Consider the following 18624-nt stretch of genomic DNA (forward strand, 5'->3'; position numbering starts at 1 on the left):
TGACGATTCTCAAATCTCTATCTCCAGCTCACACGTCCCCCCTGTGCTCCAATTTCATTTATAATACTATTCAATATTTCGACTTAAATACTTAATAGCTATTCCATCTTAACTTGTTCAAGACAGAATCCCAATCCCTTACAACCAGTCTTTCCTGAGGCTCCATCACTCTCTCAGCTACTCAGAGCCAAAAGCCTAGGAGAACCCTGGTTCTTCTTCCTTTTCCATCAGCCTCCACCATTCTCAGGAATTACCCAATCTACCAGCAAGTCCTCTTAGATACACTTCCAAAATATATCCTGATCTACGTTTCTCCAACACTGCAGCCAGTACCCCAGTCCACACCATCTCTCTCCTGTGACAGCCTCTTAATTAGGTTTCTTCTTTCCATTCTTGCCTAGGTTCAACTGAGTTTCTCCACAGGGCAGCCAGAATGCGGTATTAACATGCAATTCATATCATGTCACATTCCTGATTTAAATGGCTTCCCATTGTGCTTAAAATTCAATCCATATTTCTTCCTTTGTTCTGCACAGCTCTACATGATTTGGCCTCTGCCTATCTCCCCATATCACATTCACATATGCCCGCTGTGCTCCAGCCAAATGGGCCTTCTTCCTATTCCTGGCACATCCAAGCTTATTCTCTTCCCCAAGGCCTTTATCCTTGCTTCTAAGGAAAACATTGTTCCTGTGGCTGACTCTACCTTATTTAGATCATCTCAAAATTCACCTGCTTGGAGAGGTACTCCCTGCCCACCTAATGCAGTACACTACACTCCTTTTCTGGGACTCATTACTCTTAATTACCTCATTTCTTTGTTATTAATCTTACCTGTACTAGGACATAGTTCATACAAACAGAAATCTTACCTGTCTTGGTTACTGCTCTATCCTCAGTGCCCAAAACACTGCCTCCTGGCACATAATCGGTGCCCAATAAATGTTTGTTAAAGTGAGTGCATGGAGCCTGCTTGAGGGAACTTTTGAAAGCCAAGCTACAGAAACCAAACTCTCCATGGAGAGAGAGAGAGAGATTTCTTCCAGCCCTCCCAATCTGGTACAACCATCCTATTACATTACCACATAAGCACATAAGAAAGTAAGACAAGCCTGGGACGCCTGGGTGGCTCAGTCAGTTGAGTGTTTGCCTTCGGCTCGGGTCATGATCCCAGGGTCCTGGGGTCGAGTCCCACATTGGGCTCCTTGCTCGACAGGGAGCCTGCTTCTCTCTCTGCCTGCTGCTTCCCCTACCTGTGCACTCACGTTCTCTCTGTTTCTCTCTTTCTGACAAATAAATAAGATCTATTAAAAAAAAAAAAAAAAGTAAGACAAGCCTAATAATGGATAGAAAAAGAAAACAAAGTAAAATAAATTTAAAAAAACAAGCAAATAAAATTATTCAAAGGGAAAATAGATTACTAGGCAGCAGAGCCAATGCCTCAGTGAAAAAGAATTCATTCAACAAATAGGAGGGAACTTTTATTTATTTTTTTAAAGATTTTATTTATTTATTTATTTATTTGACACAGAAAAAAAGAGAGAGAGCACAAGCAAGGGGAAGAGCAGGCAGAGGAAGAAGGAGAGGCACTTGATCAAGTCCCACTTGGGACTTGATCCCAGGACCCTGGGATCATGACCTGAGACGAAGGCAGCCACTTAACTGACCGAAGCCAACCAAGCGCCTCAGAAGAAAAACTTTTAAAAATTAATTACAACCCAATGTATGAAATAAATGTCCCTGCGCCCATATTGATATAAATAAATAAATGTGGAAGAAGTGGCAAATCCTCCTTACAGAAAGATTGCTAAATAATTTAAGTAAAATGCTCCCCCCTCCAAGACTTAAAGCTTAATTTCTCCACCCCCATTCCTGCTACTTCATAACTTGGTTCAAAGAATAGATTATGGAAAGAGGAAGAAAAAGGTAACTTTCCATTGAAGAGAACTGCAAGCACTACCCTGTCCAGGTGATGAGGATAACACTGCCGGGGACAAACCAGGTCATTAGTGTGTATCTCTGACAGGATGTGGCGAGAAGGACACTTCACTTCTGCAGTGCTCTTCCCCAAAACCCACAGTCCCAGTGTAGCCAGGGGAAAAACATTAGACAAACTCAAATTGAGGGACATTCTATAAAATATTTGACCAGTATTCCTCAAAATTATCAGTCATGAGAAACAGGAAAGACTGAAAAATTGTCACAGACCCTAGGAGGCTAAGTATGGTAATAATGGGAAACAGATATTTGGTCTTTGTCCTGGTTCCTGGCACACAGCTCCTAAAAACCTTTGGAGTATGCAGATAAAAAGAATGTCTCTGTATGCTAATCAGATGGCTGGTGGGTGGGGGTCCCTTTACAGCTTCGGGATGCAGGCTGTTCACCAGAAAGCATGATTGGAGTTTGGAACTTTCAGCCCTACCTCTGACGTCTAAGGAGGGAAGAGGAGCTAGAGACAAAGTTAATCACCAGTTAACCAATCATGCTTACATAATGAAACCTTCAGGGGTGCCTGGGAAGCTTAGTTGGTTAAGCATCCAGCTCCTGGTCCTGGCTCAGGTCCTGATCTCAGGGCACTGGGATCAAGCCCCACATCAGACTCTGCCCTCAGTGTGGAGTCTGCTTGAGATTCTCTCTCCCTCTCCCTCTGCCCCTCCTGCTTGTGCTCTCTAAAATAAATAAATATTTTAAAAACATTTTTAATAATTATTAAATCACAAAGATATCTCAATAAATTCCAAAATATAGATAGGCTACATTTACTGGTCACAATTTCAATAAAACTTGAGATGTACTAATGCAAATAAAAGAAATCACTCCTATTAAAAAACAATCTTCCAAAGAATTCTTAAGTCAAAGAACAAATCAAAATTAAAATCAGAAATTTAGAAATAAATGCAATGTAATCCCTTTATATCAGAATCTATTTTCAGAAAGGCCAAAGTTATAAACTTTACAACCTGAAAATTATTTTATTGTTGAGCAAGAAAAGCTGGAACAAAATTAACCAGTCAACTCAAAGAACTAGAAAAAAGACAAAATTAGGGGCACTTGGGTGGCTCAGTGGGTTAAAGCCTCTGCCATCGGCTCAGGTCATGATCCTAGAGTCCTGGTATGGAGCCCCGCATTGGGGGGGGGGGGGGGGGGGGCTATGCTCAGCAGGGAGCCTGCTTCCCCCTCTCTCTCTCTGCCTGTCTCACTGCCTACTTGTGATCTCTGCCTGTCAAATAAATAAATAAAATCTTAAAAAAAAAAAAAAAGACAAAATTAACTGAAAGATTCCAGGAGGAATTAATAAATGCAAAAGAATAAACAAACACATTAAGGGGGAAAAAAACCACTCAGGAAATAATAAATAAAACCAAACACAAGTTTTTGGAAATATCAATAAAAACGAACATACCCTTAAACCTAAAGAAAACTCAAAGGAAGAAAGAACTCACAAAAAAATAGCATTTGGAATAAGAAAGGGAATGTAGCTACATATACGATAGAAATTTTAAAGAGTGACCAGTTACTTGTTATCCTGGAATGGATCCTTAAACAGAAAAAGGACATTAGTGGGAAAAGTGGGAAAATCAGAATAAAGTCTGGCACTTCACTAACAGCTCTGTACCAATGTTGATTTCTTTGTTTTGACAAACAGACCATGGTACCATAGGCTAACATCTGGGGAAACTGGGTCAGCAATATACAGGAATTCTCGGCGTTACCTATACAACTTTTCTGTAAATCTAAAATTATTTCAAAATAAAACATTTTAAAAGAAAGTAACCCATGAAAATCTGTGGCGGGAGAAGAAAAGATGTCACTCACAAGGGCACCCAAAGCAATAGAATACCTTGGAATAAGCGTTGGAAATAAAACCTATACGAAACTAAATAAATCAGTAAGACTGTGTTAGAGGACATTTAAAAAGTAGAGAAAAATGGTGGTTGCTGGGTCTGGAGGAGGACATGCGGAATCACTGCTTCATGGATACAGAGCCTGAGTTTGAAAAACTTCTGGAGATGGATGCTGGTGATAGTTGCACAACAACATGAATATACTTAATGCCACTGAACTGTAAGTCTTATATTCTATTTTACAGCAATAAAAAGATAATATACCATATTCCTAAACAGGAAAGCTCAGTAACGTAAACATGTCAATTATTTCCGAATGATGGATCTAAATGTAATGTAATTGTAATAAAATCTTAAAATGATTGAATTTTTTTTAACTTGGTTCTATGATTCATTTCATCAGGAAAAAAGGCTTGGAGTTATGCCTGACATCGTACGCCAAAATATATTTCAGATAGAGAAAAGATGTTTAAATGCAGAAAATGAAACCATTAAATTACTAAAAGAAATCAAAAGAGAGGGCGCCCGGGTGGCTCAGTAGGTAAAAACTCAGGTCATGGTCTCAGGGCCCTGCTGAGGGCTCCCTGCTCAGCAGGAAGCCTGCTTCTTCCTCTCCTCCCTGATCCTGTTCTCTGTCACTATCTCTGTCTCTCTCAAATAAATAAATAAATAAATAAATAAAATCTTTAAAAAAAAAAAATCACAGGAGAAATTTTAAAAATAATCACAAAGTGGGGAAAACCTTCTAATGTGACACCAAGTGTGCAAGCTATTAACATTTTTTTATAAAACTGACCATATAAAAATTAAAACTTTTCTCATAACAAAAAGAAAAGCAGAATGAAAAAATAAACAATAAACTAGGAGAAAATATTTGCAACTAACATCCCAGGAAAAATATTAATTTCCCTAAAACATTCATCAGAACACTTACAACCAAAGAGGAACTGGTCAAATAGACTTGTATATAAAAATTACCATTTGGAGTTTTACAATGTACATTAGTCCCCTAAAGTTCTAAAGTCCTGTAGTAAAGCATTTCCCAACCTTATCAGAACACTGAACCTTTTTTTGTGGCCATGTATTAACACCTTGCAGAACACATCTTGGGACCTGCTTATCTAATAGTTCTTATTCTCAGGGAAATTCCTAATCCTGTGTCATCATATTGATTAAAGAGGAAATCATATATATCTTATACTAAACATTTTTACATCTATTTGCAGGGATTACTTATTTGCTAAGTAAATTCCAAATCTAGGATTTTATCAGAATTCCAATCTCACCCCTAGAAATCACCAGGAAAGTTCCAAGACCAACATTCAAGGGTCAGAGGTGGAGAAAACAAAAACCAGAAAGATGTTTCTTTTTATTTTTTTTAAGATTCTATTTTTTTAAGTAATCTTTTCAACCAACATGGGGCTTGAATTCACATTCCCGAGATCAAGAGTCACATGCTCTACCAACCCAGCCAGGCACCCCAAGGGTAGGTTTCTTAAAGGCTACCTTTTATATTATAATTCAGTTACCTTACTAAGCAATGCCTTTTAAAGCAGGTAAAATACAGTCAAGCAAATACTAAGGCAAAGAATTAGCTGCCTATAGACAGAATCATACGCTGCATTACATAATACCTTATTGCATAAACAAAGCCAAGGTAAATTCCTGTCAGAACAACATTGTGTCTTTAATTAAACAATCATATGCCTGAGTTACTGTGTTCATACTCAGTATCTCATCGGATTCTCACTATGAAATACTTGGAGGTAGGCAGGATAGATTTTACTGTTCCCACCTTACAAATAAGAAAACTAAAGTTTTGATGATTTTCCTAAGGGCTAGTAATATTAAGAACTTAGCAAAAATTCAGGTCCACTTACTCTTCTACATTGTGTGTATAGGTAAATATCAACAGTTATTGCTAAAAAAAATTGTTGAATTATTCATTAAGCATTTGTACAAGGCAGCGTTTTAATTTCAAGTATCATACAAAAAATACCTGGAGGTTATGCTCAAAGCAGGTCAAGGTTTGATTAAATAGACTGAGGAAGTATTGTGTGCTATTTGATAATTCTTCACTTTTGTTCGTTAAACAATCTGCAAAAAAACAGAAACGTATGTTAATGTATCTCCAGCAAAAATTATAAAATGTCATTTATCTCTCAAGCAATCATCTTCTGTTTCAAACCATAGTAATTCTTTATTCAAACAAGCACTGTGTACAGAAGAGAATTTTTCAGGGTGCCTGGGTGGCTCAGTTGCTTAAGCAACTGCCTTTGGCTCAGGTCATGATCCCGGAGTCCCAGGATCCAGTCCACATCGGGCTCCCAGCTCCATGGGGAGTGTGCTTCTCCCTCTGACCTTCTCCTCTCTCATGCTCTCTCTCACTGTCTCTCTCTCAAATAAATAAATCACTTTTTTTAAAAAAAAGGGAGAATTTTTCAAATACATGAAGCTTAATTACCCCTTTTAGTTTCTAAAAGGTTTTTTTTAATATAACCATTTTCACAAAAATCTTAAAATAATCGCATACTCTGTTTATGAAAGCAATACACCAAATAAAATTTAAATTGATTTTTCATATGCGGTAGTCTTTTTTAAGATTTTATTTTTATTTATTTGACAGAGAGGGAGATCATAAGTAGATAGAGAGAGAGGAAGCAGGCTCCCCACTGAGCAGAGAGCCTGATGCAGGGCTCGATCCCAGGACCCTGAGATCACAACCTAAGCCGAAGGCAGTGACTCAACCCACTGAGCCACCCATGTGCCCCTCATATGCTGTAGTCTTAATCTTGAACATCAGCTATCAAATGCTCACTTAATAAGGGTTCTCTTAGTGCTGTTTGGGCATCAGACTGTTTATCCTACACTAATTTAACCTAAATTCATATGCTTTTTGATCCTTTTTTGTGTCAAATTTAATAGTTCTGTGTCTCTTCCATCTTCACTTCTATTGCATCTAACCTTTTTCAGTTTGCTCTTTTAAATCTATTGAGTTGTGAGACCAGAGAAACAAACTGGTAAGAATCTGGCCTAAAATACTGATAAAGGGGCTTTAAGTAAAGTCTGGAAATAAAACAGAATTATTTTACATGTTTTTTTAGAATCTGAAATAAATGCTATTCCTCTGCAGCTTGATACTCTTGCTTAACATTAGCTCAAGTTCAGTCCTCTTGCTTTCTATTTATCTAGGACGTAGGTGCAAGTGCCTGGCTTCATATCCTGAAACTTGGGGTCAGCCATTTCAGTCTCACTCTTCTGGAGTCCTTGTCCTGTCCTCATTACATTCCACATACTCAGAAACATCTCTAATCCTGGACAACCTCCAGGTACTTTCTCTACTCCCAATTCTGTTTGCAGCACACTCTTAGAGAAAATTCTAACTCAATTCCAATGCTAATCTCAGGGCCACAAAACAATCCTTGTAGACACCCTACCAATTATTCCACAAGGAAGTTCCAAATATTTTCTATGCCTTAGCACCTACTCCACTCTACTCTTTTTTTTTTTTTAAGAGTTTTTTTATTTGAAAGACAGAGATCACAAGTAGGCAGTGAGGCAGGCAGAGAGAGAAGAAGGGAAGCAGGCTCTCTACTGAGCAGAGAGCCTGATGTGGGGCTTGATCCCAGGACCCTGGGATCATGACGCAATCTGAAGGCAGAGGCTTTCACTGAGCCACCCAGGCGCCCCTACTCCACTCTACTCTTGTCCTTAATTTCAACTGATGGCTGTGTATTATACCCACTCAGGGCTGTCTAATAAGATCTCTCCCAACTGGGAGTGGAGAGACAGGATAGGAAGCTCTTACAATTACCTGGGAGAAAGATGGCAGTGTAAACAGAAAGAATTCAATGGATAAGAGATAGAAAGAGTAGGTAGTGAAAGGTACTAGAATATGGCCTCCTCAAAATATGCATATAGACTATCTGAGAGAGAGAGAGAGCAAGTGTGGGGATGGACGGAGGGGACAGAGGTAGAGGAGAGAGTCTCAAGAAGACTCCACGCTGGACTCAGGACCAGACTCACGACCCTGACATCATGACCTGGAACAAAATCAAGAGTCGGCTGCTTAAGCGAATGGGCCACCCAGGTGCCCCTGCGGTATCAACCACTGGGAACCAACAGAAGCAGGAAAAAAGCTCTAAATCAGGGAACACCATTATGTTTCCTAAGATAAATTTACATTTTTTTAAAGATTTTATTTATTTGACAGAGAGAGATCATAAGTAGGCAGAGAGGCAGGCGGAGGGGTAGGGGGGGATGCAGGCTTCCTGCTGAGCAGAGAGCCCGATGCGATGCGGGGCTCGATCCCAGGACCCCTAGATCATGTCCCAAGCAGAAGGCAAAGAGGCTTACTGAGCCACCCAGACGCCCCCAAATTTTACATTTGTAAAGGAAATTTCCATTTGTAAAGATGTCTCCTTCACGGTGAAAGGAAGTGGACTCTAACAGCTCTAACCAACGGAAAGGCTCTAACTTAAACCTGTACAACCGACCTGACTAAACAACCCTGGTTTATCCTACTTTTCCTGGGTCACCTTCCAATAACTTGCCTGCTCCACCCAGAAGTCACAAACCCCTTTTCTTTTGATTGGCCTAAGATGATAGGTAGGCCCAAATTCTAGCCATCCCTTTGGATTACTCCCGTCTGTCACTCCCATCAGTGGGACATGTTAATAAACTTGTTTGTTTCTCTCAATCTGTTTTTGGTCAGTCTAATTTAGAGTTCCAGCCAGAGAACCTACAACAGGTAGAGAAAAGAGGTTTTCTTTTTCCCTCCCCTACAGGAGACACTAGGCTATGACACACTGTGACATATGCACACGCTCTCATAATATTAAGAGGCAGGCATGATCATTATCCCCATTCTCTAAATCAGGAACAGAGGCTTAGAGCATTGAGGAAGTTGCCTATGGTCACAAAGTTGTTAAGTGAAAAACCTGGAATTCCTATTCTGTCTAATTCCTGAGCCTGCATTTCCAAACACTGTGAAATTAATAAAATATTCACATTTATATTCTTTTTTCAAAGATTTTATTTTTAAACAATCCCTACAACCAAAGTGGGGCTCAAACTCACCACCCTGAGATCAAGAGTTGCAGGCTCTTCCAGCTGAGCCAGCCAGGCGCCCCTCCCATCTATATTCTAAACCACTAAAGTTCAATCCTGGGAATCAATAACTATATGCCACTTCTCCTCCCTCCATTACCTATAGATATCTTACCCGACACAGGGATTCCAACAGTCACTACCAACTGATCAGTATTGGCAACTGACATGATCCTTAAACTTGGTGAGCAGGAGAGCAGCAACCAGCACATTAAAACTCCTTTGTGCAAATTAGAAAAAGACATCTTCTCTGGGCAGAGTAATCACAAAAAGGCACTCTGCCTCCAGAAGCTGAGCTGGAATTCATCCCTATTTACCTGCTTATGCCCAAGCGCAGGGCTTGGTGTGTGCCAGGTATGCATGGGGACCCCTGATGAACCTGTTCCTAGAGTCTTTCCCTCCCTGAACTCTTCTCTGCATTCTGCCCATCTTTATCTTCTCAGGAATGTGAGTCCCATTCAGAGCAATAAAGTAATACACTGAAGATCATACATCAAGTTAGCAAGGCACTGAAATACCAAACATACTTTCATTTAAATAGTCTCTTCCTTACATCACCTTTTCTTTACTATTGGAAAATGTTACTCCATCTGTCAGCTTTCGAAGAGTTCACACACTAAATTCTTTAAAAAAAAAAAAAAAAAAAGATAACATAAACCCCTCTTAATCCTGGTTTAATGTTACCACAAAGTAGCCTTGAATCCTTTCACGCAAGGGGCAGTACATAATATATAAAGACAAACACAACTACAAATATGCAGAATATTAGTATTTGGCTGAAACGATTAAACAGGTTTTCTGGTTTTGTAGCTGACATTTTGCAGGGAGTAGTGGGAATACAATTCCATTCATAGCAATTGCACACCCATGTTAATGACCCATGTCATGGCAACTGACACACAGTATGTGGACAGAGGAGTGGGTCCCTGTACTCTTACAACCAGCCAGTATAAAGAACATGAATGTGAGAGAGCAGTGGCAATTTCTTCTCTACACGGTATGTAATTGAAATAATTTCTTTATAAAAAAGTAATTTATAGGATAATTATGGAAAATAAAAACAAATGAAAAAAATCATTTATAAAGGAAGCTTCCTCTGAACAAAAGAACTTAATCTCTTCTCCTTTACTGACAACCATTCCTTTTTATTTAAATTAATTTGAAAATTAAACCAAAAGCTAATATAGACTGGTCATCTTGTTAAGTACCACATTAATGCAGTACCATCAAAATTTTTTCAATGATCATTAAGAGTGGTATTATAAAGCACAAAGGAGGTCATTTATACAATAGGATTTTAAATGGCTTCATTATTAAAGAGCCCTAACTTTCTGATTTAAAATAAAGTAACTCTAGTAAAATTCCTCTTTTACACTTTTGTAGGAATTGGGAGCATAATGTTATAAGCAGTGAGAAGCTATATATTTTAGAAATTAGTAAGTTAAGGAATATTAATAATAATAAAGCTTCCTATAAGCACTAAGTGAAGTGGTTATTATGAATTTTCCACATCTCAGATAATCAATGCAGCCTCATCAAGGACAGATTAGCATAGCCTCTTTCTCAGTGAGGGCTCGAGCATCAGCTCAAGAGGCATCTTAAGGTGTGGAGGATTCAAGTTAAGATACATAGACCTAAATTATCATGACGGAAATTATTAGCATCTTTAGATAAAGTATTTGGCATCCATTATGAGTTTGTATAAAGATCTCTAATGTTTTGTAAAACTAGTTTTATAGAAAACAACAGAGACAATCACCAATTTTTGAAAAATAGGGCAAGCTTCAGAAAATATAGTATAAACTCTGAGAACTTTGTACCTGAAGAACATAATTAGGTTTAATGAGTATGAAAACAGAGACTTCTTAAATTATAAGATACAAATAAGTGAGTCTAATGCTTAGTAAATTACCATGTATAAAATGAAAAAGAGGGGTTCTGTTTAACTGAACTTTTGGTTAACCATGTAGTTTTATTATTCACCTTTTTAAAAAAGATTTCATGTATTTACTTGAGAGAATGTGAGAGAGAGAGAGAGAGAGAGAACGAGTAGGAGGAGGGGCAGAGGGAGAAGCAGACTCCCTGCTAATGGGGGAGCCCGATGGGGACTCAATCCCGAGACTTTGGGTTCATGACCTGAGCTGGCTTAACCAACTGAGCCACTTAATACTGACTTTTAAAGAAGTAAGTGCTAAAAATGTGCCCCCTTCCTTAAAGATATTTTCAGCTAAAGTCACTTGAAAAACAGTAAATGTAGAAAGCTTTCTGTGAATTGCCCTTATGTACCTAAAAACAGATCTTCCAAAAGAAACTCGATTATCATAAATCCCTTTCCTGGAAATTCCATCAACTAGGTAAGATGGACTCTTATCACAGGAAAGGAGACCAATGGAATAGAACTGAGAGTCCAGGAATAAAACCCAGCTGAATTCATAGAAAGAGAAGGATGATGATTGCCAGGCGGCTCAAGAAAATGAGGAGATGTTGGTCAAAGGATACAAACCTCCAGTTTAAAGATCAGTCAGTCCCAGGAATCTAATGTACAGCATGGTGATTATAGTTAGTAATACTGTCTTATATACTTCTATATTTGAATGTTGCTAAGAGAGTAACTCTTAAACTTTCTCACCACAGAAAAGAAATGGTAATTATGTGACACATTACACCTCACACCATGATGGTAATCATTTTGCAATATAGATCAAATCAATACACTGTACACCTTTTTAAACCCATATTATATGTCTATTATATTTCAATATAGTTCAAAAAAGAAAAAACAGAGAACCAAAACACTTTACCATAAAACAATCCATGGTCTCATCAAAGCTTGTGAGCCTGCTAATTATTCAACTGTCAAATGCAAAGGATAACTAAGAAGTATGTCAACAAGAAGACTATCCCTATGTCAACAATATGCTATGAAATTCTGTACAGGAGAAATATTAATATATTTTCTTTACTACTTAGCAGTCTCCACAAGAACTAGTTTCTGTGTTATTTGTAACGTGAATTGGAAGAGCTGAGCTATTAACATTTTTTTTAAGTCTCCATCAATTTCCAGAAGCTTCTTTCCTATCAAGACTAATATCATTCAAAGACACAGGAATTCTAAAGATAAAAGAGATAGGAGTGGTACAAGGATCACACTATCCTTTCTATTGGGTTTCTAGCCTTCCTTTCATCAACTAATAACTGCAGAGACAAGATGTCAACCCACAGCTAGATCAAGTAGAAAGGAAAGGTGGTTTATGGCAGTGTATTAATTTTAATAATATTCTTTTAAACAGTATTTTAGCTTTTATATTTATACATTTTTAATAATCCTTTTTAAGCTTTTATTTATTTATTTATTTATTTTTAAAAGGGAGGGCAGAGGGGGACAGAGAGGGACAAGTAGACTCCACACTGAGACTGGTTTCAATCTTACAACCCTGAGATTATGACCGGAGCCAAAACCAAGAGTCGGGAGCTCAATCAAATGAACCACCCAGGTGTCCTTTTAATAATCTTTTAAATTGTTTTGTATTTTTATATTTAAGTAATATTCTTTTTAAAAAATAGTCTCAGGGTACCTGGGTGGCTCAGTGGGTTAAAGCGTCTGCCTTCGGCTTGGGTCATGATCCCAGGGTTCTGGGATTGAGGCCGCTTTGGGCTCTCTGCTCAGTGGGGAGCCTGCTTCCCTTTCTCTCTCTCTGCCTGCCTCTCTGCCTACTTGTGATCTCTGTCTGTCAAATAAATAAATAAAATATTTTTTAAAATGGTCTCTTAAATTCACTTAAAAAGATTTTTACCAGTATAATTATAGTTCTGCATTTGCTAGCAGAGAGGATGAAAAAAATAGTCATTTTATATCAAGAGATACATTCTTACAAAATGGATACCATATTGGTTTAACTCTCCATTAAAAGCAATTTTTTAGGGGCGCCTGGGTGGGTCAGTGGGTTAAAGCCTCAGCCTTTGGCTCAGGTCATGATCTTAGGGTTCTGGGATGGAGCTCCACATCAGGCTCTCTGCTCAGTGGGGAGCCTGCTTCCCAACCCCCACCCCACCCCACCTAACTCTCTGCCTACTTGTGATCTCTGTCTGTTAAATAAACACAATTTTTTATGAAAACAAATCAAAACAAAGATGCCAAAACCAAAAACAAATAACAACAAAAACCCAATTTTTTAAACATATCAGTAGTTTTTGTTCATACTTTGTCATTTTTTCCCTTCCTATTTTATCTTTTAGATGCTAGAATGAATGGATTCCATATTATTCATCATTAAAGATCCTTATTGTTGGTCTCACCCATCGGGGTGTATTTGCAAATTTAATTAACTAGATCATCACAAAAAGGTAACGGAGGCAAATGGGTCAGTCGCTTGAGTTTAATAATTTCACACAAATTCTGAGAACAATGTTTTTTTTTGTATTTATATATTAAGGCAAATAATCCAGAAAATTTTAAATTTATATCGTGATTTTCATGTATATATTGTAAAGGAAAAATAATTTTCCCTCTATTTTTTTAAGTTCTCAACTAGGGCTCCTGCAATAAGACAGGTAACAAGAGAAAGACAAACAGAAGTTTGTTAACTTGTATCTCTCATATATACGTGGCAGACGCACAAGAAAAATGAGTAACTCAAAGAGATGGCTTAGAATTCAGGCTTAAATGTCACCTTCAGCTGAAAACAAAGAAAGAGTATGAGGGAGGCTGGTTATGAAGAACTGACCAGGAGAAGCATGGTAAACCAATATAAAATTAGTTATGTAGATGTACGTCCCTGCCTTTTCCATTTTTAAGATTCATTTGTGATTTAGAGTCATCTGTTTCTTGGTAACAGAGAAGGAAATATTCTTACAAATGGAGATTTTCTTTATAAATACAAATTTCCCTTATAAAGTGGTTACTTCTACTCTGTCTTCACAGCTTCTCCTGTGTCTGATGTTTATCAAAGTAATCCGTTCAAAATTATCCTCATAACAAAGAGGCATTTTTGGGGGTGGCATATTCTGGTGTCCTATAGTCATATTTTGGAGTAGTAGTTACTAGTTTCCTACAGTACAAAATTACAACATCCAAACAAACTTCTGACCAGGCATAATTCCTTTAAAATTGTAACATAATAAAACTGTTGTCTTCCATTTATTAAAAGAGTAAATATCCCTTGTATTCTTCTACATATTTCTAAAGGTCAATGATTTAAAAAACAATGAATAGATAGGAAATAGATTTTCTTCTAAGTGCACAATTAAATGGAAACCTTTATCATCATTCATTAAGAAAATTAAAGTCGGGGCACCTGGGTGGCTCAGTTGGTTAAGCATCCAACTCTTGGTTTCTACTAAGTTTGTAATCTCAGGGCCCTGAGTTCAAGCCCTGCATCTGGCTCTGTACTCAGCATGGAGAGAATTAAGGTTCTCTCTCCCTCTCCTTTTGCCCCACCTCATCTCAAATAAATAAATCTTTAAAAAAAGAAACAAAGTGTAAGGATCCCAAGAAATTAGTCTTTAATAGATCTGATTGCTAGAGATGCAATTTAATGAGAAATTGAGGCCAGATCACTGCTGAGCATTTACATTTTCCTAGAAAATGCACAACTCTATTAATAATTTTTTTCACATTTAATTTTATGTACTGTTAATTGCTCTTTAGAAAAAGAGAGTATTTTACATTTATATTTTTAGTAAAAGATTAGGTTTTCCATAATATCAAGCATGTAAATAGCATAAATGCATCTGGCTTCTTTCACCTGACTACATGTCTTGACCAAGTTATTTTTAATTAGAAGTAAGCATTTCATTTGTTCTTCAAAAGAAGTTCAATCAGGGAATATTTTCAAGATATGATGGCTCACAGAAAAACAAAGTTAACCTAAGAATTCATTCTAAAGAATTTTATAGCTACATATTAAGTAAATATGCAGCAAAATGTTTTCCTTCTCTTTGAACTAACTTGAAAAGAAAGCTCCTTTGAATTAGTGAAGTCATTGTCACAAAACATCTTTTAAAGAAAAGATGTTTTACCTCTCAAATATAAAAATTAAATCGCACAAGTCAAAAGAAGTGAACCCCAATATATATCCATTTATTCTAACTAATTTTAAATTGTTTATAATTAACATATTTTTCTTTATCAATGGAAATAAGGGTTTAAGAATACTTAAAAATAGCTCTCCCATACAGGTTAAGCAAACTGTTCCATCATATTTGACTAGAAACTTTCTTTTTAAAGATTTATTTATTTGACAGACAGAGATCACAAGTAGGCAGAGAGGCAAGCAGAGAGAGATGGGGAGAAGCAGGCTCCCCACTGAGCAGAAAGCCTGACGTGGGGCTCGATCCCAGGACCCCGAGACCATGGCCTGAGCCGAAGGCAGAGGCTTAACCCACTGAGTCACCCAGGCACCCCTATTAGAAACTTTTACACCAATGGAGTAAAACTTTTGCTCTTACAAAAAAAAAAAAAAAAAAAAAAGTAACTGTCAGCCAAGCCTCTGTTCAAATTACCAGAAAATCTCAATTAATAGAGACAAAACTAAAAAGAGTCAATAATCGATATACCACAATGTACTACAAAGAAAAGAAACTTAGCAGGGGTCTTTTTGCCATTTAGTTTTTCTCATATGAACTAAATAAAAAGACAAGTCCTTAAAAAAGTTAAACTCGGGGCAGGGGGTGCCTGGATGGCTCAGTGGGTTAAGCTTTTGCCTTCCGCTCAGGTCATGATCTCAGGGTCCTGGGATCGAGTCCCGCATCAGGCTCTCTGCTCAACAGGGAGCCTGCTTTCCTCTCTCTCTCTCTGCCTGCCTCTCTGTCTACTTGTGATCTCTCTCTGTCAAATAAATAAATAAAATCTTTAAAAAAAAAAAAAAAAAGCCAAAAAAGTTAAACTCATTAACAACTTACAGGCACACAGATTTTTTTAATCCTGTCGATTTCTCCTGCCCATGCCTTACTTTGTTTTCTTTGCGTCTTGCCTGAACTATTTTGTAATAACTTCCTCACTGGTCTCTCTCTTCCTCTTCCAGTGGTATTCCATAAAAAGAAAAAATACAGGGTCTTCATAGCAAAAAAGAAAAAAAAAAAGAGCTACAGATAGGGACTATAGTTACTGTGGTAAGCACTGAGTAATGTATAAAATTGTTGAATTGCTAAGCTGCACCGCCGAAATTAATGTAACACTATAGGTCAACTATACTTCAATAATTTTTTAATGAAATACAGTTTAAAAGAAAGCTTGGGAAGTGCTAGCTTAAATGTTGAAAAATATTTTTTTAACCTGTAGTACTTCTTACTGCCTTTAATATTCCATGTGTTTTGTAAATGTCCAAAATACTATTGCAATAAACTACTGTATCAGTCAAGGTCCTACTTTCCTTTTCCAACTTTACCTCCCACTGGGCTTCCAGACCCTAGAACAACTACTATTCTTTTACTCCTCTGTGCCTCTCTCCATGATGCCCAGCTCTCAGCAGTGTCCTTCCTCTCATCTCTACTTCCCCCCAGGATTCTCTGACTTTATTAAAGCATTTATTTGTCTGCCTTAGGTTATCCTATAAACATAAATTTCTCCCCCACTAAATTATAAGGCATGGAAAATAAGACCTGCTTAGTACACAGCTGGTAGTCAAAACACAAACTGAAACAGTGGTTTTAATTTTTCCAAAGAGTGCCTGAAAATAGATCTCATTCTGTTATACAAATACATATAAACTTATAAAACTGGTAGAACAGATGTTACCACCTTCCATCATCCACCATTTGACAGATTATAAACATCATAATTCTTATTAAACAGTTAACATTTCTTCAACATTATGTGCCAGCTACTCAGAGAAGTTCTTTACATAATATTTTTCATTTAATCCTAAAAACAATCTTATAAGGTAAGCTGCATTATTATCTCCAATTCATCCCCAAATCAGATGAGGAAACTGAAGGTCCAAGAGGAGAATTTACAAGCCCAAGATTTGACTGCTAGTGAGTCAGGGTTAAGAAGTGGCAGAGCTTAGAATCAAGGCCAGATCTGTCTGACTGCAAAGTTCATTCTGTTAACTACTACACTTTTCTGCCTTTCAATATTTGCCCAAGTAATTCCCACTAATAAACCATGATGCTAATAGTAGTTCATTTAAACTTAGTAATAAAAAGTATTATCTAGCTTCAAAGATCTCAAAATTCACTAAAATAAAATCTGACATCTATTCTATTGAACTGTAACTGCAACATGAAAATGAAAGAATTACTTACTTGCACAATTTGCCTTCTGCCAGGTAGAATTAAAAAACTCAGACAGAATCACAACTATCTGCATTCTATCTGCCATTAAGAGACTTTTGGCACAACTATGACTCTCTGAGGTATTCTGTAACAAAAAGACAGAAAAATACAATCTGAATATTTTTAGACTTCCCAAACAACAGCTTTAGGCAAAACAAACAAACAAAACAATGACAAAAACCTTATCAAAATAACTAAAGTATTTATTAAAAGCATTTTTTAACATTTTGTTTGATATAATCAAATAATTATGTCATTAATAACTGTAATAAAACAAAAACAACTAAATATTTATTGATACCAGGTTCACCATCAAGGGAAGAAAATCTTTGCTTCTTAAATAAATACTTGCTTCTGTTGAACAATGTCAACCACTTAGGCCAAATTGTGTGCATCATATTTCTTACTTTTTATTCTGGAAAGCTTTCATCAAAACGCAGCACTGGTTATCTCTGAATACTGGAAATATGGTCATTTTCATTTTCTTTTTCTTTTTTGCCTCTTTTATAGTAAATTCTTCTACAATGAACATATATTACTTACATAATTTATCTGGTGAGTAAATGATTACAAAATCTTTAAGTGTCATCTTCTGGGAAATTTTTGGTTCAAAACCTTGTAAATCACAAGAAAATGGGACACACCAATTTTGCACTCAAATAGTTCATATCCACATAGAATAGGCTTTCCATAGATCACTTTAATGAAAACTCACACCATGCAAAAAAGTAAATCCAAGTTCCTAAATTAGTTGATCCTTATTGATTTCTTTTCCCTTTTGCCCCAAGCAAAAAATTAGGTCGTGCTGACACTTCATTCTTTCGAAGTTATTTAACTCCCACTACTTACTTACCAGGCACTCTATCTAAGAATCCTGGGTTTTGAGGATACAGAAAGTATAAGGAATGGCATAAGCCCCGGGACTTCAAGAACCCTCCCTGAGGTTAACTACCAAATCTTGTCAATTCTACCTCCTACATATCTCTGAAATCTGTCCATTCCCCACTCCCATCAAAATGGTCCCCATGTAGCCTAGCCACCATTTCTCACATTCCTGCAAGAGTCTCTTAATTTACCTCCCACACCTACTCCTCCCCTCCCATCCCCATCTTCTGTTCCCTCCACTTTCCCTCAAGTAACTAGAATCTGGTCATGTCATTCTACAGAATCTCTACTGCTCAAACAACACCAGACTCAGTCTTCACACCTGCTACTTTTTACATGTATTCCTTCTCACCCTTGAGAACCCTCTCGATTTTAAATATCAGCTTTCACACCTGCTACTTTTTACATGTATTCCTTCTCACCCTTGAGAACCCTCTCAGATTTTAAATATCAGTCTTCACACATGCTACTTTTTACATGTATTCCTTCTCACCCTTGAGAACCCTCTCAG

General features: G+C 37.2%; 1 protein-coding gene across 1 annotated transcript in view; it reads right to left on the minus strand.

Moving 5' to 3' along the window:
• Window positions 1-18624, minus strand: part of OSTM1 (osteoclastogenesis associated transmembrane protein 1) — a 34047-nt gene that overhangs the window by 10650 nt on the left and 4773 nt on the right. Inside the window, exons 2-3 of the mRNA XM_059401153.1 lie at window positions 17199-17313; window positions 5845-5942 (exon numbers count right to left, since the gene is read on the minus strand). Coding sequence (XP_059257136.1) covers window positions 5845-5942; window positions 17199-17313 — 213 coding nt within the window. The remainder of the gene's footprint in view (window positions 1-5844; window positions 5943-17198; window positions 17314-18624) is intronic.

Source organism: Mustela nigripes, chromosome 5 (genome assembly GCF_022355385.1).
Source record: "Mustela nigripes isolate SB6536 chromosome 5, MUSNIG.SB6536, whole genome shotgun sequence".
Lineage (NCBI taxonomy): Eukaryota > Metazoa > Chordata > Mammalia > Carnivora > Mustelidae > Mustela > Mustela nigripes.